General features: G+C 40.8%; 1 protein-coding gene across 1 annotated transcript; it reads left to right on the forward strand.

The window, feature by feature from the left end:
• The first annotated feature begins 2,090 nt into the window (after positions 1–2,090).
• On the forward strand, positions 2,091–23,167 carry lta4h (leukotriene A4 hydrolase). Its single transcript, XM_049007104.1, has 19 exons — positions 2,091–2,295; positions 7,610–7,740; positions 8,007–8,127; positions 10,555–10,623; positions 11,300–11,404; positions 12,160–12,212; positions 12,664–12,736; positions 13,103–13,243; positions 13,424–13,447; positions 13,542–13,612; positions 15,279–15,390; positions 15,580–15,724; positions 15,952–16,055; positions 16,327–16,397; positions 19,857–19,911; positions 20,354–20,449; positions 20,533–20,615; positions 21,867–21,971; positions 22,287–23,167. The coding sequence occupies exons 1-19, from the start codon at positions 2,140–2,142 to the stop codon at positions 22,423–22,425; spliced, it is 1,854 nt and encodes a 617-aa protein (XP_048863061.1). The 5' UTR covers positions 2,091–2,139; the 3' UTR covers positions 22,426–23,167.
• The last annotated feature ends 2,264 nt before the right edge of the window (positions 23,168–25,431 follow it).

Consider the following 25,431-nt stretch of genomic DNA (forward strand, 5'->3'; position numbering starts at 1 on the left):
ACAACATTATGGGTGCTGCCTCTAATGATGAAGCAGGGGAAGGCTCTGAGGTTCCTAATGAAAGTGTGGAGTTTGTAAGCAGAAGTTGTTCCACATGCAAAAACTGTCCAATATGCTGCTATCTCCTCCTGTCTCAGTACAATCTGCTTACTGATGCTTATCGCATCATTGGTTTGGGCTACAAGTTCCTCCTCACATTATCTATTACTCAAGTTGCCTGTGAGAGGACCTTCTCCACCCTGAAGTTAGTGAAGAGCCGTCTGAGAACCTCCCTGAGTCTGAAGCATTCCTTTTGATGGCAACTGAGAAGGAGATTCTTATGGAACTTGATAAAGATGACATAATTGACAAGATGGCAGAGAGCAGTGAGCTACTGCGCCGCCTACTGGTGTACTAGTAGTGCTAATTACTTACTGTTTACTCTTACTGGTCTGTTCCACATAATGCCATAATTGAGTAAACATTGTTATCTGTTACTTACGCTGTCATAGGTTTTGTTAAGTTTATTTGTGTTTCTGATACATTTGATATACTAGAGTTGAGCACTGGAAATACATAAAATGTAAATATTTCAACATGTGAATGTGTCTCATTATCTCTTTTAAAAAGCCAATTTTCTATTTGTCATTGGTTTGGTAGTATAAATGGTGTATTCCTAGTGAGTTGTTAAGGGTTATTTTTTTATTCATTTATATTGCATCTGGTAGTCTACCTGTTACAATAATAGGGTTAGCCTACAAGTTTATCAGTCCAGTAGATTACATGAATAGGGTGGTGGTGACTGCAGCAGCAGAGGTGGCCTGGGAGTGGAGTCAAATTCCCGGCCTGAATTATTGTCCCAGTCCGCCACTGTTTCTGAGTGTGTTGCCTATGTAAGGAAAAGTAGTAAAGATGCCCCAATGTTCTTGGTTCATCATTTGAATACAGACAGTATTAGCAATTTATGATCATGGGGGAAGTCAAGGAGAGAATGGGGGTTCCACTTGACACCACTAGGGTACTAAAGAAGATAATTCAATTGACAGTGGCCAGATAAGTGGCTGAGCTACCATTTGCTCTCACAGGAAATCTCCGTCTTGTCCAGTCCCATCCCTGTCCAGTCCCATCCTCACACTCCAGGAGGTCACTATTTATATGCAAATTCACTCACAACACCTACATACAGTACCTTGTTAGGGAGGGTCTTTTGGAGTATAAGGGGGTGAAGAACTGTCCATAATTTGTATTTGAGCTGCCTTTCAGTACCCAATGTATGTCTACACTGTATTACATTATATTATTTTTACTGTTCAATAAAGCACCGCTCTGCTAAAACTGCAGAGACTCTGCAAGTGGATTCCTTACACTAGGTATGACAATAAGCATGCAGTGGTGCTGGAGAATGTTCAATATTGGAGGAACACAGTAATACAAAGGCAAAAGTTTATTTATAGCAGGAGAGTCAAACTCCAGTCCTGGAGGGCCAGAGCCCTTCACAATTTTTGGTTTACCTTCATTTAACACACCTGATTCAACTCCTAGTGCTAATTACCACAGAGCTCACAAGATAAATCACTTGTGGTGGAGCAGGGAATGAGCTAAGCTACACAGGGCTCTGGCCCTCCAGTACTGGAGTTTGACATCCCTGATTTATAGGGTGGAGGATTGAAACTCCACGCCCCTGTAAACACATTTGATTACAGTCCATTCGCAGAATGTCTGCTTACATGTTGCTTTGGGCAGTTATTATTATTCTTTATTCCTTTTTTCGACTCAGGAACTTTTCATTAACAATGCTGACTGTGTATACCTATATTATGTTATACATGCAGTTTGTTTATGTAATTAGCGAAACTTTATTTGCGCAACGAATGAAAAAATGCTTTTATCTCAGCATAAATCTCAAGTTCTAGTCAGCATCCGGTTTACATTCTTCAGGATAGTACTTTACTACAGTTGGTAAATATTACAAAATAAAGAGATTTACAGAGAAAGGATGTGGCATTGTACAGTATAAAGCATGATCTTGCTCACTATTCTCGAACTGCACGTAAAACGAAAATACCCATAACGCACCATGGTGGGCGTCGCCGCTTAGATAAATTTGTAAAAGCAGCATCTCAGAAGTGGTTGAAGTGGCTCGTTAGCAGCCGGCAAGACATGGCCCCAGCGATGGATCCCTGCTCCTTCGCTTCTTTCTCCAAATGCACAACCAAGCATTTGAACCTGGTTTTCCACGTTGATTTTGAACGCCGTGTAATCAAAGGAAAGGTCTCTCTTACCTTAGAAGTACTGGAGGACAAACTTTCTTGTTTGGTACAGTAGAAACTTTTGTTCTTTTTTGCGTTAGCTGTCCTTAAGTGGGCTACATTATCAAACAGTAATAATGATGCATCCTTGCTAAAAATATTAACAGTCAGATACTGTTATATAGAATTATGTGAAATTTTGTGGAAATGTGTTAGTTGAAAATGCAAGATACAAAAATTGTCGGGATGTTGAAAAGGATATGTATATTTAAAAAACTGGTTACCTGGTTGGCCAGAGACTACCTTAACACCAGCGAGCTATCGGTTTGGAGGTGGTGCAAAGTGCATTTCCAAGCTTTAACGATTTGGTACTGTATGATGATTGCATATAAACTTCATATTTTAAGGATTCGATTAAATGCATGTGAATAAAATGTTATGGACGTGTACGGTGTGAACTGGGATTGAAGTGGAAGTTTTAACAGGAATGTAACACTGGTGTGACGCTTTAGGTATCCAAAAAGAAATTTTACATTTGGTAGAATGCGCGGTGTCGAACTAGGTAGGAGACCTCGGTGAAGTTAGTTTTATGTTCGATATTCGCTACCTTTACTGACATATAAACTGCAATATCTTCGGGATCATGGCGGTAATTCTTTTCAGATTAGGTTCCACATGTAAAGTCAAACGAGGAGAATATTTCACATTTTTAGTTAGCTCCACATTCTCCAGCCATATGAATTAAAAAATACAAATCAAGACGGGAATGTCCTTCTGCTCACACAAAACTGAGGGACCGTCTTGAAAGTGCAATGCCAATCACCATAACACCACTTGTACAGCGTGTGTCTTATAACCGTCTATCAATATTGCTGTTGGATAAATTGTAATACAGTCGAACCTCATTACTACGTACAAGACGGGATATCAAAAACATGTACGTTATAAGCATAAAACGTTGTAACCACTTAGTGCAAGATGGATGAAAGAACTCACGAAATATCCATGTAAATGATAAAACTTTAATAGCACAGACCCTTAAATTGACTACAAAACAAACGAACACATTATTACTTGTTAAATAATTCGACAAAGCTCATTTGGATCCTTGAAATTTTCCTTAAATTACTCACGATTACTTAGTGCCGGCCGGCGATAAACGGCAACGAAAATACACAACGGCTGGTCAAAATCGTTTTTTAAAATAAACATTCGCATCCAAATTGGCATTTGGCCTGAAAATATTAATGAAATATTGGTCAAATTAAATCATAAAATCATTTACTTCCATTATTATTCTGAATTCACAATTACCGGCATGACCGGTATTTCACAAGGTTTAATAAACAAAGAACACGCACACAACACTTAACAAGCCATTGCTACGCTGTCCAGTGACGATCGGTCAAGGCAACTCATTTAACGCCAAGCAACGCAATCGACACATGTGCATTGTCGGGCGAAGATCAGGTAGATGTAGCGACACAAGTTGTGGTGGGCGGGGAGAGCACTGTACGTTGTAACGATGGTTAGTTTTCGTATTTTCTCTAGAAATTTGGATGTTGTATCGAAGTTTACGCTGTAAGGGTGTACGCTGTAAACAATGGCTGCTATTGGAATAATACATAGACTAAAAACGGGAATTAGAAACCTGTACGTTGAAAAGGTGAAAACGTTGTATCCGGGGTACGTAGTAACGAGGTTCGACTGTACCTCCTTCATTTTTAAGCCAATCAACATCAAATTCATTGTGTTCCTCTGGCCCTCTCTCATCGTTCACACCCTTTCAGGAAATTTTCACACTCATCTATTTTCCAGAACACCAGCACTATGTAACCTGTAACCGTGTATCAATATTACAGTTGGAGAAATTGTAATAATTCTTTCATTTTAAAACCAATCAATATCAAAACAAGTTCAATGAATTCCTCTGGCCCTCTGTAATTGTTCACACCCTATGAGGAAATTTTCACACCCATCTATTTTCCAAAACAACATTTGTTTGTGTCCATGTAACTGTGTATTAATATTCATTCACTCATTCAGTTTTACTTTGCTTGGAAATAAAAAATAAGCAATATTTTATGTAGTTATTTAATACAAAACAACATCCATATTTCATGCGTTTCCCAAGACATCTAACATCCAAAACATCACTTTAATCCTTTCTACTTTTTCTTGGCCATTATTTTCCTCAAAGAAGCCAAGAGAGTAATACATGTCACAATGTGATGGTCAACTGGGTTTTAGAAAAAAACTAATAGGGAGCCAAACGAGTAAAACTGTAAAATGGAAGATGGGTTGCAGCCTGGGGTGGCATGATGGTGCAGTGGTTAGCTCTGTTGCATCACACTTCTGTGGGTTTCAAGTCAAGTCAAGTAGGTTTTTATTGTCATTTCAACCATACACACAGTATATAGTGAAATGAGATAACGTTCCTCCAGGACAATGGTGCAACACAGAGCAGGACAAAACATCATAAGTGCAGACAGGACACAAGCATAACAGTTCAAATTGACAAGACAAGACTCTGAGTACTCCAGTTTCCTCCCACATGCTGAGACTAATTGGAGTTGCTAAATTGCCCTTAGGTGTGTGGGCAGCAAGTCAAGATGAAATATAAAATCATGTCAAGTGGTAGGGCTATCCATCCATCCATTTTCCAAACCGCTTATCCTACTGGGTCGCGGGGGGCCCGGAGCCTATCCCGGAATCAATGGGCACGAGGCAGGGAACAACCCAGGATGGGGGGCCAGCCCATCACAGGGCACACTCACACACCGTTCACTCTCACATGCACACCGACGGGCAATTTAGCAACTCCAATTAGCCTCGGCATGTTTTTGGACTGTGGGGGGAAACCGGAGTACCCGGAGGAAACCCCACGACGACATCCTGGGTTGTTCCCTGCCTCGTGCCCATTGATTCCGGGATAGGCTCCGGACCCCACGCGACCCAGTAGGATAAGCGGTTTGGAAAATGGATGGATGGATGGATTTACAACAGGACAAAACAGAAGCATATGTGTAGTGAAAAAATTACTAGGAACCTGTCACCATGGTTAAATTATATTCCATATTCAGTTTTCTAGTTTTAATAACTTTTAACGGAAGTAAGGTGGGGCGTTTTTTAATGACGGAATTGTGATGTGCAGTACACAGACATTGATGCACACTGATTGTGTTCCTGATTTGTGCCAAATTGTGTTATTAGCTAATATTACAGGTTCTTTCAGCTGTGATGGGACAATACATGAATGGGTTAAAACTAGACAAGACAGGCACATCTAGTGAAGTGCGCTTTGATCAGTGGACAACAGGGAACAATGCACACCTCTTGGGTTTTCAGAATAACTTTCTCTCTAACAGTTATTAATTAATACATTGTATGCAGATTGTATGCCCCTCATGATTCGCGCGCCAGTGTCGTATGGATCATCCAGATACGCCGGCATTGTCTTCGGAGAAATTGTAGTGGGAGGGGCGGTGCTCATATATGGCTGGCTTACGCGGAAACGTTAACTTAACCAAGAACAAAAACTGCTCGGAGCAGTTTTGAGGCTTAGTGTAATGTCTCGACTAAACCCTACCCACTTTCGTAGTACAGGTTTAATCGTGAAGTTACGTCATGTAGTTACTCGCAAAGTTACCCAGATAAGCCAGTTACCCCGCTTCATAGTACAGGCCACCGGTGTGTGCTATCTTTGTCGATTTGCAAGTTCATCAGTTGACAAATGATCATGTGTGTATGTGTATTGTGTTTATATTGCATTTTGGGGACGAAATGTACCCCACAATGTGATAAAAACTTGTTATTTTAACTTTGTGCGTACCATTTTCAGGTTGCTTGGTTGCTTATGGATAAGGTTAGGGCTGGGTAGAGGTTATGATTGCGTTGTTGGGATTAGAGATTTCCCCATAGAATGAATGGAGAGTCTTCATAAATATATAGTTACAAACCTTTGTGTGTGTGTGTGTGTGTGTGGTTTTCTTTTTTTTTTGCTTTTTCTTAGCTGTGAAGTGCTGCTTCGGTTTGTCTCTCTCCCAACACTGTGCCCCCTCCCCCCCCAAAAAAAAAAAATACTACTAGCTGCCACTGCTTTTCATGCATATTGATAGTCTGATAGTCAGAGAGTTCAAGTAGAAAGTTTCTTTTCCATTTTAACACTGTCCTGTAAATGGACACTGCAATTAACATTGCTGATTTTGCTACTGGGTTTGTAGGCCTAGTGAATTTACAAATGATCATACAAAGCATATGTTAGAACAATAAAGAAATTAAACACAAAACATTTTTGGATAACTGGATACAGTTTTAGGATTATCAAAACTATCAAAGTCAACAAAAGTACCGGGTATAATGAAACGAATTTCTGATCATATATAAGGAAGCAATTTAACTAAATCAATACTAAAGTAATTACCACAAGGAACATGTGTTAGTATTTAAGGTACAAACAGGATGTTATGACCAACATACACACTTTGAACCCCCACATTTGAGTGCTTCTATCATGCAGTGTGAAAACATGATGTAATACAGACATGTTTGGATTATTTTCTCCATATTTTGAAATCTTGGTCAACAGAATTCTACAGTTGTGTTGGTGTTTGTTTTAGAAAGCTGTGCTTTTAGTTTGTCCCAGAAAAAAAGTCTTTGTGTGTTTATGCTAAGTCTGAGTTCAAATGGTAAAAAAATAGTCCTTATATATTTCATTATAATGCAATCATATTATTTGTCATTCCAATGTGGTGACTGTTCACTTATTCTTCCCTCATGGTATAACACCCTCAGCTGCTGGATGCTTTGCACTGGAAAGATTTCTTTCACCTTTTGGAACATCCTTATGTTCATCCTTGTGGAATGGACCAGGTGCTTTTTCCACATGATGCATTTGAGGTGTTGGGGAACAAACTTTTAGTCTGAAGTTGACAGTGTTCCATCTACAGCCATCAATGGTGCAGACTGCAAGAGCGAGATATAGCATTGTGGTTCAGTGCAGAAACTCTGAGCCTGAATGGGGAAATTCCAGAAGAGATTTGCAGTTGTACCCTTGAGCAACACTTAAGTAAAATGCTTCATAAATTGGTTCAAATGAGCGTTGCTTTGTGTGTAAGTATAGCCTTAGCAACCAAAAACCAAACGGGCGACTGGAAAGGAACTTGAGGTCTTTCCTGCTTATCTGGCTCTTAGGTAATGCTTTTTCTACAGGCTTCGGCTTACTTCTCTTTCTGTCATTATCTTGGAGTTTTGTACATTGCAACATTGTGCATGCTGTTGTCATTCATTAAAAGAAATAAAATAAAAAATTGCTTTTGACATGCAGTAAAGTTTCTCACTTCCCCTGTTACTTTGTCTGTCTGTGTCTGTCTGTCTACAAGACCCTCGATACCAAAGACCTCACCATCACCAAGGTAATAGCCAATGGTCAGGTGGCCAGCTTCAGTATGGGTACCAAGCACAGCTTCAATGGGACTCCTCTTGAGATTCAGCTGCCCTTGGAAGTATTCCGGTAAAGACCAATAAGTGCTCCTCTCCACTGAACTTTCAGTCAGGCAGGCAGCACATGCTCAGCTTCTATTGATACATTGCTTTCATTTCTATATCGACGTTCAGAGTTTTTGTGCCTAATATGAATTATTTAGTTTATTTGAAGTGGTGTTTTTGGGTAGTGCTTTAGAATAAAGAGAATTGTTAAGGATATTAATTTTACAGTGAAGTTTCCTCTCTTTTTAATCCCGCTGACTTAACTTTTATTATGTCTACTGTCATCCAAAGGGGGCAACATGTGATTGTGGAGGTGACATATGAAACGTCCCCCAGGGCCTCCTCACTGCAGTGGCTTAACCCCGAGCAGACTGCTGGCAAGAAGCAACCCTATCTGTTCAGCCAATGTCAGGTATCCCAGAATGTATCTCTCATACAAGTATCCCATTTGTCTGAGCTTCATGAGTTAAAGTGATCTGATTGGTTTGTAAATGGAAGAAATCGCCATTGCCCATAATGCATCTCCTTGCTACTTCCTCATAGAGTGAAAAAAAATATGAGCAATTTTAATCTTAAATCTTCTTAGTGATGTATAGATGGTGTTAATTCCGATTTACAAACTAAAACTAGAAAGACAGAAAATTTAACCCTGGGGAACCCGCGGGGTCATATGTGACCCTTCCTCTTATTTCTGCCTTACATTCAACCCACTTATCAAAGTTAAGAATTTTTGTTTTTGCTTTATAACCCCGTTGTACCATATATGACCCAGTAACAGTGACGTTTAGTTATTACTGACTGAATTAACCAGTATTTTTTCCACATTAAATATGGCCCCCACCGTGTTTTGAGGTTGTTGCTATACATGCTGCAAAGATTCACCTGTCAAGCTGTGAATAGGTAAGTGGCAGAAATTTTGCATCACCAGTTATAATGTTTAGATGTTGTAGAACATGTGCAACTAGGTTTTGGATGTTTTAAATTTTTCTCTGGCAACTGTGATGATGATGTTCCATGTGCTCAGCATCAGCCTCAGACAAAAACAGGGAATACAGGTGGTGCACCAGACCTTGCAACCCACCACAAGTAAACTTTCTGTGTGTAGGACACCTTTTTGCAGGTCTGTTCACTTGATCTGTTTCTTGATGGGTTGGCATGTTTGAAGCCTGTGTTTTATTGCCAGCCCATGGTGAATGATGAAAAGGAAAACTCAATAAATGCATTTTGAAAATGAGAATGTTGCAAAGATTTGTTTTTTCTTCTTTTCTGTCCTTATTTCATAGGTGAAATTAACAAGTTGGAACAGCATGAACAGCCCAGCAGGTCGTATATGGTACATTTCGTACCATGGACTCGGAAAGCGTTCATTTCACAAAACACCTGTTTTTGAGTTCACTGGGTCTGTATGACAATTTTAGCCAATGGACATATTTTTCCTGTACTGATAAGGTGGTCTGGATTCCCCAGGGTTAAAAACCTAAGACCTGCAAACTCCGAAGTATGAAAGAGGTGTCCCTGCCCCTCTTCCATCCTCCCGCTGGCCCTATTTGAAACACTATCATGTTAATTGGTCCAGTTGGGATTAACTGGTGATCAGCCTCCACTGAAACACAGAAGACACACACGTGATTCAGCTACATGCTACTTTTGTGTCTTCCGCTGGGTCAAGCATTTCATAGAAATTGTAACGGAATAGTAATATGCATGGGACCAGGGGTGTTGTTAGGCCTATTTTAGAGGCTGAAATATTTTTTAGCCCCCTGAGAGTCATGAATAGCTCTTTATATTATATATAAGTTTACTATTGGCCGACCCCTAGTACAGACTCAGTTCTTCTGTCCATTCACCTCTAACAATGGCCCTGTCTGGGACATATAGCTATGCAAATACAGCGTTCACAATGAAACATAAGTACAACAAAGTGCAAGGAATTTCTTTTGGAGCAATTGGTGGCTTGGTGTATCAGTTAAAGGTACGATTAAACATATAATCAAAAGATGATGCATGATTCAGAATGTACTTTCTGTTTTTGCACTATATGGTTAAATTATCCAGACGCCCCTTCTGGTGTAATTGGCTAATTAAGTCATGCTCATTGCTGACGTGTATAATTAATGCAATGGCCAGAAACAGACGCTGCCAGCAGAATATGTCAGTGATTTTCCAAGTGGTACCATCATATCCTTTCAGTTGGTCAAATCTCTAAAGCTGCTCTAGTCAGCTGTAAGCAAGTGACAGTGAAGTGGAAATGTCTGGCATTTCAGTCAAGAGTATTAAGCCTCTCAGACTTTCAGGTCTGTATGCTCAAATGGTGCATTGCATAAATGGCACCTGTTGGAACATCACTGCTGTGCTCTGCACTGTAAAAATTACATGTCAAGAGCTTAACAATGTGGGTGTCGGCTCAAATGGTGTAAAGTCATGCAGACTATCAAAGTTTGGTGGAGGAGAAATCATTTGGTTTTTGTTTTTCATTGGCTAAGGCCCCAGTTAAAATAAAAGTGAACCTTAAAGCTGCAACATACAAAAGAACTCTTGACAATAATGTACTTCCTACTGTATGGGGTAAACAGTTTGGGGAACAACCTTTCTTTTTACAGTTTGATAATTCCCCCCTGGACAAACTGAGGTCCATAAGTGGTGGCTTCCTGTGAAGGCAGTGGAATGACTTGACTGACTGTACTATTTATCTAATATCATACGTTGATTACATATGTAATACAATTGACCTCATTACTTTTCTAATGTTTTTGTTTGTTACCATATTTTCCATCTCCCACCTTTAATGCTGATTGGCTCATTCCTTATGTTTGCTTCCAACTATTGGCTCATACGCTAGGCAACTCACTGCAGGTCCATGATTCCATGTCAGGATGGCCCATCGGTGAAGCACACGTACTATGCACAGGTAACCTCACGATGCTTTTCATAATTAAAACATCTTTCCCCTTCCTACATCCAGCCTGAAACAGTCAGGACACTCTGTGATAAGCACCGTTTGCTCAGTGGTGTAGTTAATTTCTCAACTTCATTTTGGCAACCAGGAAAGGAATTCTGAAACCATGCTTTTCGCTCTTTTTGCCAACTTGTGTCAGCAGATGCCCTTCAGCAGGAAGTTGTCTTTTTTTTTTTCTTCACACTATTGTTTTTCTTTCACACTTCTTTTTTTTTTTTACCAAAGGCGGCTGATGATCATCAACAAAGGGGGGAGGTTTATGTGTGCCACTCACTGTGTGGTTGCTGTCTGGTCCTTCTCGCAGACGCTCACTTCCCCTCTATCAGGGGGTATCAGAGTCTATATCAGAGTCCCATGGAACTTGTATAGATTTGTATGTGGATCATGTATAGATTACATTGTGGGGAATGTTGTGGGGGGCATTTTGTTGGTCCCCACAAAGGGAAACTCAATTTTATTAAAATCTGTGAATGCAATCAAAAATCAAAAAAATTTTTGGTTATTTATGGTAGGGTTAGGGTTGTCATAGGGCTTTTTGGGTTCTTCCCATAGAAATGAATGGAGGGTCCCCACAAAGTTATTAATAAAGCACACGTGTGTGTGTGTGTGTGTGTGTGTATGTGTACAGGTGTCTGTCCCTAAGGAGCTGGTGGCAGTGATGGGTGCACTGCGTGATGGACAGGAGACTGACCCCCAGGACAACAGCAGGACAATCTATCGCTTCAGGCAGACTGTATGTGCCCCCATCTACTGACCCCATCTACTTTTAACCTATATCAGAAATGTCTCACAGGGCATATAAATATAAGCACATCAGGCAAGTGCATTCCATGCTGGATTTTGCCAGGATAAAACAGACTTTTTCACTCATATAGTGCTGCCCTTTGGTGGGCCCCTGCAATAAAGGCACCATTTACATAGATAGCTAAGACGGTGTCGTGTCATCATTCACACACCAAATTATTTTTGTTCTTCCTCATACTGTGTTGTACTGTAAGGCCACCCTTACTCCTGACCACATTTATATTGCTTAAAAAAACAGCTTCAGAGCCTGTTCTGTGAAAACAAGCCCGTCATTATTCACTCATGATGCCTCCCTGCTCACTTCCTCAACATCCCTCAGCATCCTGCTTGCTGATGCTGCAAAATGTAAAATGCAGTAAGTGAAGCTGTGGATTGATGATTAAGCGAGATTAATTATTAGTATAGTTGTTAAAATACAGAAGTTGCAAATTCAGAGGTTTGTCTAATTCATCTAATTCGTGTTTATTATTCAGCTGTTTTTTTGGTGTTTTTTTTGTTATTTTCTTTGTTTGTTGTGTTTAGTTATTTCCGGGATAGAAAAAGGCTGCTCAAAGACATTTTCTTCTCTGATCTATTTCCCTGTCTCTCTCTTTCCTGCTTTTGCTCGAGTGGCTTGTGTTGCTGGTAAACACAACAGACTGTCTGCAGAATTAGGTCATGTGACTTTGTCTTGTACTCACACAGGTTCCCATACCTTCATACCTAATCGCACTCGTGGTTGGATCAGTGGAGAGCAGGTACCCTCCCCACCCCTGACCACGTTAAACGCACCTCGATGTGACTCTAAATGTGCTGTCAGTCTTATTAGCCACAGATAGCGTTTCGTGTTTAAAGTGAAATAACAGTAGATACAGGGAGTGTTGCTGAGACCTGGGACTGGCACCGGTATGAATGCCCTCTGTGACTGTGTGTCCCTCTGCCAGCAGGTTGACAGGTCGATACATATTGGGCACTTCAGTTTCTGCTAATTGTATAAAAAATGTATATATAGAATTAACTATAATATATTTCTCTCTGTTATGTTCTGCCATTTAATCCTCTGTTTTCTTATTACTTTCTTAGTTCTTTAATAAACATTTTAATATTAAATATAAACAGCTTTGTCATGCGACACTTGCATCACCCGTGTCCTCTGACCTTTGGCCTTGTAGAGTGCCCAGTTTCAGACCTGCTCTGTGTGTCGCGCAGGGAAATTGGGCCCAGGTCCCGGGTGTGGTCCGAGAAAGAGCTGGTGGACCAGGCAGCCTATGAGTTTGCTGAGGTAGGCGGGCAAGCAGACGCCATTACTGCAGGCAGGCCAAGCTGCGTATGCTGATTTGCCATCTGTGCACATTTGGTATAATGGTGGGCTGTCTGTGTGAGTGAGCTTTAGTTAGAGTGAAAATAAAGAGGAAATATATTGACATTTTAACATCTGATTGATCGGTGTCTCAAAAACACTCTTGTGATAGTTTTACCTCAAAGGTCCGGGGTTTGTGCCGAGGTGCTGCCGTGTTGAATGTTGCTCCTAAAAGTGAAGACATTTTTAAATAACAGTCATCTCTGGACAGAGATGTTGATAATGTGTGGTCATTTAAAGCTACACCCCTTTTGTTTTGGAGTATAAATTTGAGTGTGTCTCTCTCAGACAGAGACCATGCTGAAGACTGCTGAGAACCTCATAGGCCCCTATGTGTGGGGGCAGTACGATATCCTGCTTCTTCCCCCCTCCTTCCCCTATGCGGGCATGGAAAACCCTTGCCTGACATATGCTACGCCCACTCTGTTGGTGAGAACCCCCCCTGCATTCCCCAATGTCATATCTACTCTACCCCTGTGCACCTCAACCTCAGCAAGCTGTACAAGTCATCTTGAGTAACCGGTACCTGAAAACTTCACAACTCACCTCTAAGCAGCAGGGTAAATTGACATTCTTTGCTCTAAGGCTTTTGCTCCTGCTGTCTTTCAGGCCGGGGACAGGTCTTTGGCTGGGGTAAGCTGCAGATGTCCTTTGTCTCATTTCTCTGGTATGTAAATCACCTACTTGTGTTTCAAGTGTCTTTGGCTGTCTGCATCACCCTTTGCAGGTCATTGCCCATGAGATCTCCCACAGCTGGACTGGAAACCTGGTCACTATCAAGAACTGGGAGCACTTTTGGTATATCCGAGACGTGCCATCAGTGCTGCTGATACATCAAACTGTTGTTGTGTTGTGCTTTCATTGGGCTGGAAATTTTACATGAAGCAGGGTCTTGTGACTGTGCCTGGTAATCTGACTAGGCAGTTTATTTTAATTGAGCATTGACCTCGGAGAAGATCCCCATAATGAGAATGTAATATGTGAAGGCTAAGTTAAATATCCTGGTGAACACTAGAGCTGTCACGATAACGCAATTAAACATTGATTCAAAATTTACCTTCTCAGTTACTCGGCAATATGACAGAAAGGAGGCCGTGTATGAAACAGATGAAACTGAAAATTAAGAATGAAAGCCAACAGTTGAGTGAAAACACAACATTAAAAATGAATAAAAAGACAATTGTCTGTTAGTATTGAAAAGCAGAACTTAAACATCACCACAGCATGACTGCAATGCAAATACATTTTAAAGACGACTTTTGGGTTTGACGGACTTACCCAATGATGAGTGGTTATCCATAGATATATGAAATTTAGCCTCTTGGAGTAGCCTAGCCTGTTTTTTTATAACGTTGATTTTAAATTAGTTTGCTTAATTTATTTACGATTTACATACGATCAAAATGTTACTAATCTCTGCTAAAACAAAAGTTAGCCCTGTTATTTAGCTGTTATTTGATATTTTTGAGAGCTGAAAATTAACTATATTGCCTAATAGAACAGGTCTACCAACAACGTCTGTCAAATAAGTCGGTGGTATTGTCAGTTGTGACCACCGACACAAAGCAGGGTTGATAATCACTTGCTTTTGCTCAAAATCCTCTCTATGAAATACAAAATATTTCCATATAGCAGAAGACGGATGTCTTTTCGCCCGGTTCTTGTTCACTTTTCTCCTCTTTGTTCATTTTTGTTTAATTGAGACGAGACCGAAACCAGTACTGGAGTTGGGTAGCTGAGTCTGAGTCCAGAAGAACACAAATTCAATTCGAGATGATGAACTTGAATTCAAAAACTATAAAATGAAGACAAATACCTCAGTTATTTACTTGTGAATATTTGTTTTAAAGGGCTACCAACTAAGAAATATAAATTTTCAACAAAAAAAATAAATGATTTGTCAAACATAAAGGTGACAGAAACACATCTCCACTGCATCCTGTATTAAATTCTGTGTAACATGACACATTCAGACAAACTACATTAAACATGACTACTTCAGGGGTGCTGAAAACTGACTGGTACCTTATTACACGAAACAGATCATTTTTGAGTTGGTAGACATGATGGGGACACGCTTTACCTGTATGGGTGTGTGAACAATGTTGAAAAACATTGTGGCTAATATAAGAAATCTGGACAGAGGGCATACAGCTGCATATAGGCTTCAGACATATGCTATGCACTCTAGAGGTTACAAGCTTTTTTGAGTTTGTGACTTATACACACAGAGAGTAGTTTTGAGTCACCAGCTGGTCCTTGGATGGAAGTATTTGGGTACTAGGCTACAAGCTGAATGAAATGCTCGAGGTAGATCTGTACCCACAACCTCCGAGTTGAGACAAAAGGCTGCTCACTAAGCTACCATGGTAATGTGTAGAGGTCTAATGTCTGTTACCGTTGTCAGTAACATTCCTCCTTTGACTGAATGAGTGTCACTCTCATGTTCCCCTCTTCCGGACAGGCTGAATGAAGGTCACACAGTATACCTGGAGAGGATGATTGCCAGGTGCCTGGAGAGTGAACAGTTCAGACAGTTCAAGGCCATTGGGGGGTGGAAAGAAATGCAGGAAGCGGTGAGACCTCCATGGGCAAGCCCCAGAGAGACCTCTGCTGAGGGGCTCCCATTGGGGAGGGGGGCTACTGTAAACAACATACAGAAACCCACAGAGACTTTTAGAGCTCTCAATAGCTGTAGTCACTTTAAAATATCTTTGGTCATTGTTTGTGGGGTACCAGATAAGAACTATTTATCTGTCCCACAGGTGAATATGTTTGGGGAGAAAAACCCCATTACCAACTTGGTTCCATGTCTGGATGAGGTGGACACTGATCAGGCCTTCTCCTGCATCCCATATGAGAAGGGCTTTGCGTTCCTATACCACCTGGAAGAGCTCTTGGGTGGTCCAGGTAAAGCCCACCTCCCATTACTTAGATACACATACATCCACAGAACCCCCACAGTCCTTCCTCTCTCTCACACATAGCACATATTTCCCTTTACACCTTTTCATACTCCTATCTTACTATTACACTTGGATGAACAAGTTTGAGGAGATCTGGCTAACAATGATTATGCCCATGTCACATGATCCGATTCATTGTCTTGGTGGATTTTTTATTTTTCTCACCCACAGAGGTCTTTATGGGGTTCATCAAGTCCTACATTCAACTGTTTGCCTATTCCAGCATTAGCACTGATGAGTGGAAGGACCACTTGTACACCTACTTCAAGGATAAAGTGAGTTATAAACAGTACGCCATCATAATCCAAACAAGGGATAGTACAACCACCCCAGTAGTTTAGGTACCATCTTTTAATGCCATATGTGTGACTGGCACTTTCCTTTTCTTTAGCCGAAATGTCAGTTACGCATCCAAGACTATAAATTTCTTACAGAAACTCCTCTCTGAACACATAAAATCTCTGAGGTGGACAGGATATACCAGAGGCCCAGAGCCTCTAGCCTGGTGTTAGCCATTCCTCAGTGGTGTGTTTTCTCCTGGGTCAGGTGGAAATTCTCAACAAAGTCGACTGGAATGGCTGGATGCACACGCCTGGGATGCCACCTGTCAAAAATCGGTGAGCTTCCTAGGATCCCAGCAGGCTCCTTAAGGCAGGCCTTACACCAAACAACTTTTTTGTACTATTTCACTATTGCAAATTTCCAATGTCAGAATAAAATCATGAGAGTTTTGTTAGAATTCTGCTGCCCTCCCATCATCTCGTTTGATGTAAGGCAGTCACTAGCTGCCTAGATAGCTATGTTAAGTCAGTCTTTTTTCTAATTTTGACATTTCAATAAAATCAACTGTTTAATAATGTTTAATCATAGGTCTTTAGTCTTGGCTTATGCACATGATGTAAACATTGTCAACAAATAGATAAGCACTTTCTAGCACTGAACAGGTAGCAGAAAATTGGGTACAGGGTACATAGAAATAGGTATAACAAAGGCAGATTGAATCAAGTTGCAATCTTGCCAATAGTGAAATTGGAAGATCCACAGTGTTTGCAAAATCATAATCTGTGACAAAAAAACTCACATTGTCTTGAAATGTGAGAGAGTATCAGACTGTTAAAGATTTAAAAAGAGTCTTTGTGAAGTCGTTTACTGAATGGTTAGCATTAGCATAAGCAGGATGGTTAATGGCCCTGTTCATTAAAATGAGTTAGACTTCCACACTTACAGTTAAGAAGCTGTAGAATCACTTTACTCATTGGCTGGCAGTGAATTATTATTGTTATTTTGTAGTGGTGGTTTGGGGGGATCGATTCTGTTACAAATCGCGATTCTTCAAGGTGGTGATTTTAATATCTCGTTGAGAGTTCAAAAAAATTAGATTTCTCAATTTAAACATGAGTTTCTGAAATTATGTTGTTCACATTTGGTATTGCTATTTGCCCAGTTGCATGCAGCCTGATTTTGTTAAGGGACTGACATGCATGAGTTTAGCACGGTGCTATCATGAATGAGTAAGCGTGTGCAGAGACTTCCTGCTGTAACTCGTCGCTGTCCTCATTGTCAGTTGCAACACTTTGCATGCTACAGGATTTGAAGTTGCTGACAGATGCAGATATTTAGTCTGCTACATATCTGATGGGCATTCACGGCATATCGGAAATACTTTCTGGTCACATCTTTGGACTAATAATGAATGAGCGCCAATTTGCCAGTGCCAAGCGAACACAGATCTGCCTCCGATCTGGGGGTTTCAGTAATCAGAAAACTGGGCTATGATCATGTAGGATGAACTTAGCAATAGTTATTTATTTTTTTAGCCTGGTCTGAATTTCCTGCAATAGCACACAATCCAATGATGTTGTCTAAAATGAGTTAGCATGTTGAATGTTCTGCCAGAAAAAAAGTTTGGTATAACAGAGCCGACATTCTTAATCTACTACTCTCTCTCTGGTGTTGATGTTATTGGGAAGCCAAAATGCTCCCAAACTACTGATTTGTGTGATGTGGGAGGGTCTTTTAGCTCTCTAGCACTAGCTGCAACCAACTCAGCCACAGTTACTGTAGCATAATATTTTCCATGTTAAACATCTACTTGTGAATTTAGGTTTCACCCATGTCAAAAAATGCATTAATTATAGGGCTGCAGCTATTGATTATTTTAGTAATCGAGTATTCTATTGATTATTCCATCAATTAATTGAGAATTTGGATAAGTAACACTTTTATCTTATTAAAGAACAGTATAGTTACTATTCAAAAGAGAAAGACAGGTCTCTTAAAATGAACAACTCATTGGCTTCCTTAACTGAAACATTTTCAATGGTTAAACTGCATACAATATCTGTCAAAAGAACTAAAATATTTTAGTGCATTTATGTACATTTTTTTTTTTAAGAAAATAATTTCTTAACTCTTGTGTACATGGGACTTTCAGGAAGCACCATTACATAACTTGGATCTTTAGTGACCCAGCATATATAGGCTATATTTCAAAGTCAAGCAAATAACCATAACTGTGCAGATATTTATTGAATACATCATCCCCCGAACACTAAGAAGAGTTTCTAAACAAAGTAGCGTAACGTTTTACATCAACAATTTTTAACCAATTTCCAGTCGAAATAACGTACAATAATAATATTGTATAATATTTCATATAGGCTGCCAGGCAAAATATACCTTACTGGCCCCCACCTCTCAAAAGTGTCTAATGAGCAAAATCCATTGTTACCCACAAAACAAGCTAAATTAGGCAAATTGCGCAAACATTGCAAAAACTACCACTATATGTAATGTCCCATTCACACCTCGCACTTAATGAGAAGGAGTGGGGATGAGGGTAATAAGGGCAAAGAAATATAGGTCAATATGGACAGCAGTTTTTATTTTATTTCAATGATATTATAAGTAATTGAACATGATGGAGACAAAATAATGTGGAAAAAAACACTTTGTTTGAGTGCTGTTTACTAATGAAGCACTTGTCTCTTTACCGCAGTGTGGTCTTTTTTTTGGCAAATAAATTACCACAACATAATTAAAGCAATTTTGCCAAAAATTTGCCAGTAAATTTTCACTGAACCATGTGACCTATAAACTGATATTTTAATCAGGTGTATTAACGTGGTAGCAGTGCAGATAACTCTAATCATGAAGCTACTCATAACCAGAACATCTTAATATGTAACTTTACCCTGCATCAGTAGTAATGGACAAATGCTTCAGTTAAATGGTAATGTTGGCTTCAATAGCCACTAAGCTACCTTCAGTCATAGTTAATTATTATGATGAACATTAACAGGTAATGCTGAGCACATATAAAAACAAAATAATGTTTAGCATATTAATGACAGCTAATGTATTAGATATTTATAATAAAAAAAAACTATCAACGAACCTCTTAAGGTGCTTGGTAAGGAATGGAAATGAACATGATTCTATGCTGTGAATGTCAACATCTGGAACTATTCACCGTCCCCATGGTCTGGAAGTTTGCCAGGAATTTCTCCACCACTCATGCTCATATTTTTACGATGGGTCCCTTTGGGAGTGTCACCACTCTGTATTTTTTACCGGTCTGCGACACGCACAGTATTGCAGCATAACCTCACTTTGCGACAGTAATTCCTGTGAAACAAGGTGATCACAGCAGTACATAATCGTATGGATTAAATGAAGCATCAAAGCAAAGGATTTGCATCGAGGATTTTTGCAATCGAGTTATTTGGCTCGACGAATCGTTGCAGCCCTAACTGTTTCATTGTGTGTTCCAAACTGCTGTAACCAAAAGGCACATGATAAATGCGTGTTCCGTTACAACCCTTGTCTTTACTTTAAATGTAGACCTGAAATGCTCTTCAGCAAAATCTTTTTAAAAATTGCAATACATAACAAATCAGTAAACATCAGCATTTAAAAGTGTGTGGTGACACTACTCATCCCTCACACAGCTAATTCTGTTAGAGCTTATAGAGCACTGCTTCCCCCCTCCATGTCCTCATAGGCCCCTGTGACATCTGTGTCTCATCTCTGTGCCTGGCGCAATCTGTGCTCACATCAAAGCTCTTCCTTTCCAGATATGATACCACCCTGGCAGATGTCTGCATCGCTCTCTGCCAGAGATGGGTCCAGGTACTGCTTTGGTCTTGCGTCCACTTGGATGTTTTTGGTTTGTTCTAAGTCCATGTACAGTGAGGGGAGTTTCGTTTGAGACTCTGTGCCTCTGGGGTTTTATGGTAAATGGATTGCATTTATATAGCGCTTTTCTACTCCTACTAGCACTCAAAGTGCTTTACAATTCATGCCTTACATTCACCCATCCACACACACATTCGTACACCAGTGGCAGAGGCTCACCGGGAGCTATTGGGGTTCAGCGTCTTGGTCAAGGACACCTCGACGGGGTCAGGAGGAACGAACTTGGCTGTTCACTTGCTAACTCGAACTTGCAACCCTTCAGTTGCCGAATGATAGCACTACCCACTGCACCACCATCGCCCCACCTGTACCACCATTTGTTTTATATGCTCTGTTTTTGTTCCTCATGCCATCTCTGTACCCCTGTCTCTGTCAGGCGAATGAGGCAGACCTGGCCAGCTTCAGCGAAGCTGATGTGAAAAACCTCTCGTCTCCTCAGCTGATCGAGTTTCTGGCCCTGCTGCTACATGAGGTCGGTTGGGATAGTCGCTGTAGCCCTGATTAACCCCATAACCATTGTTGATGTTGTGACTGTTTCGATCTTGTCTCTTCCAGAAGCCCATACCTCTCAGTCATGTGAAGAGAATGCAGGAGGTCTACAACCTGAACGGCATCAAAAACGCTGAAATACGATTCAGGTATCCTGGCACCAGTGGAGTGAGAGCATACTCTCCTTTGTAGGTTGTGTAGTATCTGAGTCAGGGTTTAAGTCAGGGTTTAAGTAACATTGGAATATACATCCAATCATCTTTCTTCTACTCACATATGCGAAATATGGTGTTGCAGGGGTGGATATAAAAATGAGACCACGACAAATCATTTCAAAACTTTTCCCACCTTTAATCTGTACAATTCATTTGAGGAGGAGGTAAGGAGCATGTACTGATACAGTGCACTGCCACATCCATCAAATGACAAACCATCTTAGGGATGAGAACCTGAGTGCAGCCATGTGGTGGATGATACCTCAGTACTACACCAGTCTGAATGAACCAGTATGAGTTTTTTCAAATGGCTTGAGTGCAAATCCTGCCATCAATCCCCAAGTTTTTCCCCTGTGAGTTGGAAGACCTCCTTATAAGGCTGAATGTAGATTAACATCATACCCAGGACAAAGCAATTGCAGGTTATGGGCTTTGCTCAAGGGCCCAATGGAATTACTCTGAGCATTCACAGGATTTGAACCAGCAACCTTCCAGTTGCTATCCTAGATCCGTAGCCTCACAAAAAAATATATTTTGGGGGGAAAAATACAAAAATAAATTAATAGTAATAGTATAGTAATAGTAAATTAGTACTTTGTTGATGAAGCACCTTTTGATTTTACAGCATTCAGTTTTTTTCTGTAGAAGTTTATCAGCATGCCACATCTTGACTTGGCCATATCTGCCCATACTTACTTGCAGAAGCGCTCCAATTTTGTCAAATTGTGCAGGCATCTCTTGCGCACAGCCCTCTTCAGGTCAACCCAGAGATTTTCAACTGAATTTAGGTCTGGGCTCTGGCTTGGCCATTCCAAGACTTAATTTTTTTTTTCTGGTGAAGCCATTCTTTAGTTGATTTGGATGTATGCTTGGGGTCATTATCATGCTGAAAGGTGAAATTCCTCTTCATCTTCATCGTACTTACAGTAAGATAAAAAATTTACGCTAGGTTAACATGTATGGTGTATATGTTTGTGTCTTAGCATGCCAGCCTCTTTAAGGTGGTTCTGTGTTTGTCAGCATTACATGTAGAAGTTCAATCTATATGTGGGCATTGTTGCACTGGTCTCTTTCAGGTCGAGCAGTATGTGTTTTCGCATTGTCTTTTTCAGGCAGCTGTCTGTGTTCTCTTGGTGTTTCAGTGTGTGGGTGTTACTGTATGATGCCATTGCATGTGTCTTCCAGGTGGTTGCGGGTTTGTCTCCGAGCCAAATGGGATGAGGCTGTACCTCTGGCTTTCAAGATGGCCACTGAACAAGGACGCTTGAAGTTTACACGCCCCCTCTTCAGGTACTGTCTGGGGAAACTGACATTTGTGTCAGTAGAAGTGTTACTTTATGTTCATAAGCATGTTGATAAGAATCGTGCTATTTTACTGAACTGAATCCCTGTAACAATCTAAATCAATGACAAATTTGTCTCTCCAAATCCCACCGAAGTTCCCATGTAAATGAATGTGTTTGATGTACATGTAAAATAAAACATTAGCGCTTGATAAGACCTTCAGTCTTAGGAGTAATGGAGGGATTCTTTGTGTTAAGGAGGAGTAGATGCATGCGGAAACACTTACACAATATTCTCCCTCCCTTCCCTGCTCTTTTCTAGAGAGCTGCATGGCTTTGAGAAGTTCCGCCAGGAGACGGTCGGCGTGTTTGTGAAGCACCGCGCCTGCATGCACCCTGTTGCCGTCGCTCTGGTGTCCAAAGACCTGAACGTAGACCAGCCGCAGAGCAAAGCTGCGTAGCTGCACCGCGAAAGCATGGAAACGAGCTTCCTGCATTAAAAACAGCATGCATACGGCATAACAGTATAGCTTGTCATATTAATAAGCAGTTGTAATACCCTAGCAGTCAAAGGTTTTTGCACACACTGAGAGTTTCTACATTTGCATGTTACTCACTTAACATTTACAAAAAATTCTTAGCTAACAAATTAATTTAATTTATGATATGTTCACCATTTGAGTATCTTTATTAGCAAGTACCTGGGTCCGGTGGAATTCACACTTCTCGCCTTATATATCATTGAAGGGCGATTAAATACTGCTTTGTTTCATGGGATGAAATAGTTAACTGGTGCATCTAAAGTTAAAGGACAGCCTAGAATTTGACTATGCCATCGCCATACAACTAGTTAATTGGATGTCAGACATGCACTGTTACATACTCTATCCATATTATAAAGGAAACTAGTTACTTATGTTTTCATTTATGGTGTTTGCTCTAACAGGAATAAGAAAATCTGCAGTTTACGAAATAAATGGAAAAGTGATAAAAACCCATAGCGTGGAAAAACTTTTCACTGGTAGTGCAGGTATTTAGCTTTGCAACGAAAATGAGATTAGTGTTTTGAGTGTTCATTTTTAAGTAAACTATGCAGGAAATCAAGCTTTTATTTTACAATAAATGGGCAGCACGCGCATTTTGCATGGAGTTGGGGTTGCTTTGCTGCTGTTAGCATTTCAAATAAAAAAAAAGGAAAACCGACATTTGCAGTGTTGTTTTGGTTTTGAGTGATCGCATAAAGAGGAAGTTGAGTTGTTTCACAAGAAAGTTAAGTTTATCTAATGCAGAAGCGGAAATCTGTGGCTGGCAATAATTATGGACAAATTCAGTGTGACAAACTGTGGCCAGTTGGCAGCTAGTTAACTGTTAACATCATACAGAACTAATATGCCATTGTATATTTAATTTTAAATTGGTTAAGATAAAACAGGCTGAATAACGTGTCAGATGATTGGCATCTATTCGCTACATTGTCTTGAGTATTTAAAGTGGTTTTATTTACTAGCCTATCAGTATTTACTTTTGTTGGCCATATTACAGTTTGCTTGTGTACTAAAAGTGATAAAGTGATGACACATTTAAGATTGAAATCTAATAAGAAAGCAAAAGATGTGTGAGTTTTTACCTTAGAAATGAATGGAGAGTCCCCAAAAATATATAATTGCAAACCTGTGTGTGAGTTTGTAACATTTACAATGTGACTGGTAGACCTGTTATTGTAAATGCCTTTTAAACTAATCCATCCATCCATCCATTTTCCAAACTGCTTATCCTACTGGGTTGCAGGGGGTCCGGAGCCTATCCCGGAAGCAATGGGCACAAGGCAGGGAACAAGCCAGGATGGGGGGCCAGCCCATCGCCGGGCACACTCACACACCATTCACTCACACATGCACTCTTATGGGCAATTTAGCAACTCCAATTAGCTTCAGCATGTTTTTGGACTGTGGGGGAAAACCAGAGTACCTGGAGGAAACCCCATGATGGCATGGGGAGGACATGCAAACTCCGCACACATGTGACCCAGGCGGAGACTCGAACCCGGGTCCCAGAGGTGGGAGGCAACAGTGCTAACCACTGCACAACCATGCCACCCCCTTTTAAACTAATATAAAATGTACATTTTAAAGATGAAATCATTTTACATTTCCTCACATTATTACAATGCAAAGGACACTAGGTCAGTCCAATCGTTCACCTGAAATAAATTTGGTCTGTAAGAACTATTAAAGATGCCAAACATGTACAGCACCCTCCACAATTATTGGCACCCCTTGTAACAATTTGTAAAAACGGTTAGAAAAAATCCACCTTTTGGTGGAGTAGCTTCATCTCACACTGAAAAAAAATTTGAAAAATACAACCTTTCATTGGAACGAGGAGGAGACGATGGGATGGAACAGAGGATGCAGGCAGACCGGGAAGGCAAGACAGGGAAGGCAGGCAGGAACAGGCATGGATGACCAGGGAAGCAGGGCAGGCAGGGCAATCGGGGAATATACAAGACAAATAAACGATCAGTTTATTTGGTCATTAGTATGGCATTAGTATGGCAACAATACTTCACAAGGTCGGGTAGTTTGCTTTCGGGTAGTTTGCAGTCCTGGAGTGCCCGAGCCTGATAGATCCGGGACCCGCCCTCTACGGGCTTGTTGCCAAACTCTGTTGACCCCACGGTACCACTCTTCCACCTGGGGTACCTCGCTGGCCTCTACATCCCACAGGAAAAATGGCACAGAATATCCCAAAACACACTGAAAAGGGGACATGTAAATTACCGGGTTCACACAAGCATTCAGCAGATATTCCGCCCAGACCAGGTGTATTGCCCATTCGGTTGGTTTATCCTTGCAAAGGAATCGGAGGGTTTTAGATAATTCCTGCTTGGTCCTCTCAGCCAATCCGTTGTGAGACTGAGCGAAATGTTTAATTTAGGTGAACAGAGGGCCTCTGTCAGACACAATATCTTCTGGAATCCCATAATAGCGAAAGACCCAAGAAATTAAGACCTTGGCCAGTTCGGCAGCATTCGGGAGTTTGGGCAGCGCGACTGGACGGCACATCTTTGAGAAGTGGTCCACAATGGTTAGCACTACAGTGTTACCTTTTGATTTGGGAAGGTCAGTGATGAAGTCGACTGCCAGGTGGGACCAGGGACGTGATAGCACAGGCAAGGGGTGGAGTAAGCCAGCTGGAGGCTGACGGGTCACCTTCAGCTGGAAGCATTCAGGACAGGATGTGACTTACCTTTCCACAGCCGCTCTCCACCCCGGCCACCAATATTGTCGGGCAACTAAGCCTTGCGTAGCGGAGATACCGGGGTGTCCTGAGCTGTGAGAGGTGTGAACCCATCTAAGCACTGCCATACGCAAGAGATGAGGAACGTACATCCTACAGTACCTGCTGGACATCTTTGGGGAGGTGTCGAATGGTCATTGGCAATGCGAAGCGCTTCCTCCAGCGCT

The sequence above is a fragment of the Brienomyrus brachyistius genome, chromosome 3, assembly GCF_023856365.1.
Source record: "Brienomyrus brachyistius isolate T26 chromosome 3, BBRACH_0.4, whole genome shotgun sequence".
NCBI lineage: Eukaryota > Metazoa > Chordata > Actinopteri > Osteoglossiformes > Mormyridae > Brienomyrus > Brienomyrus brachyistius.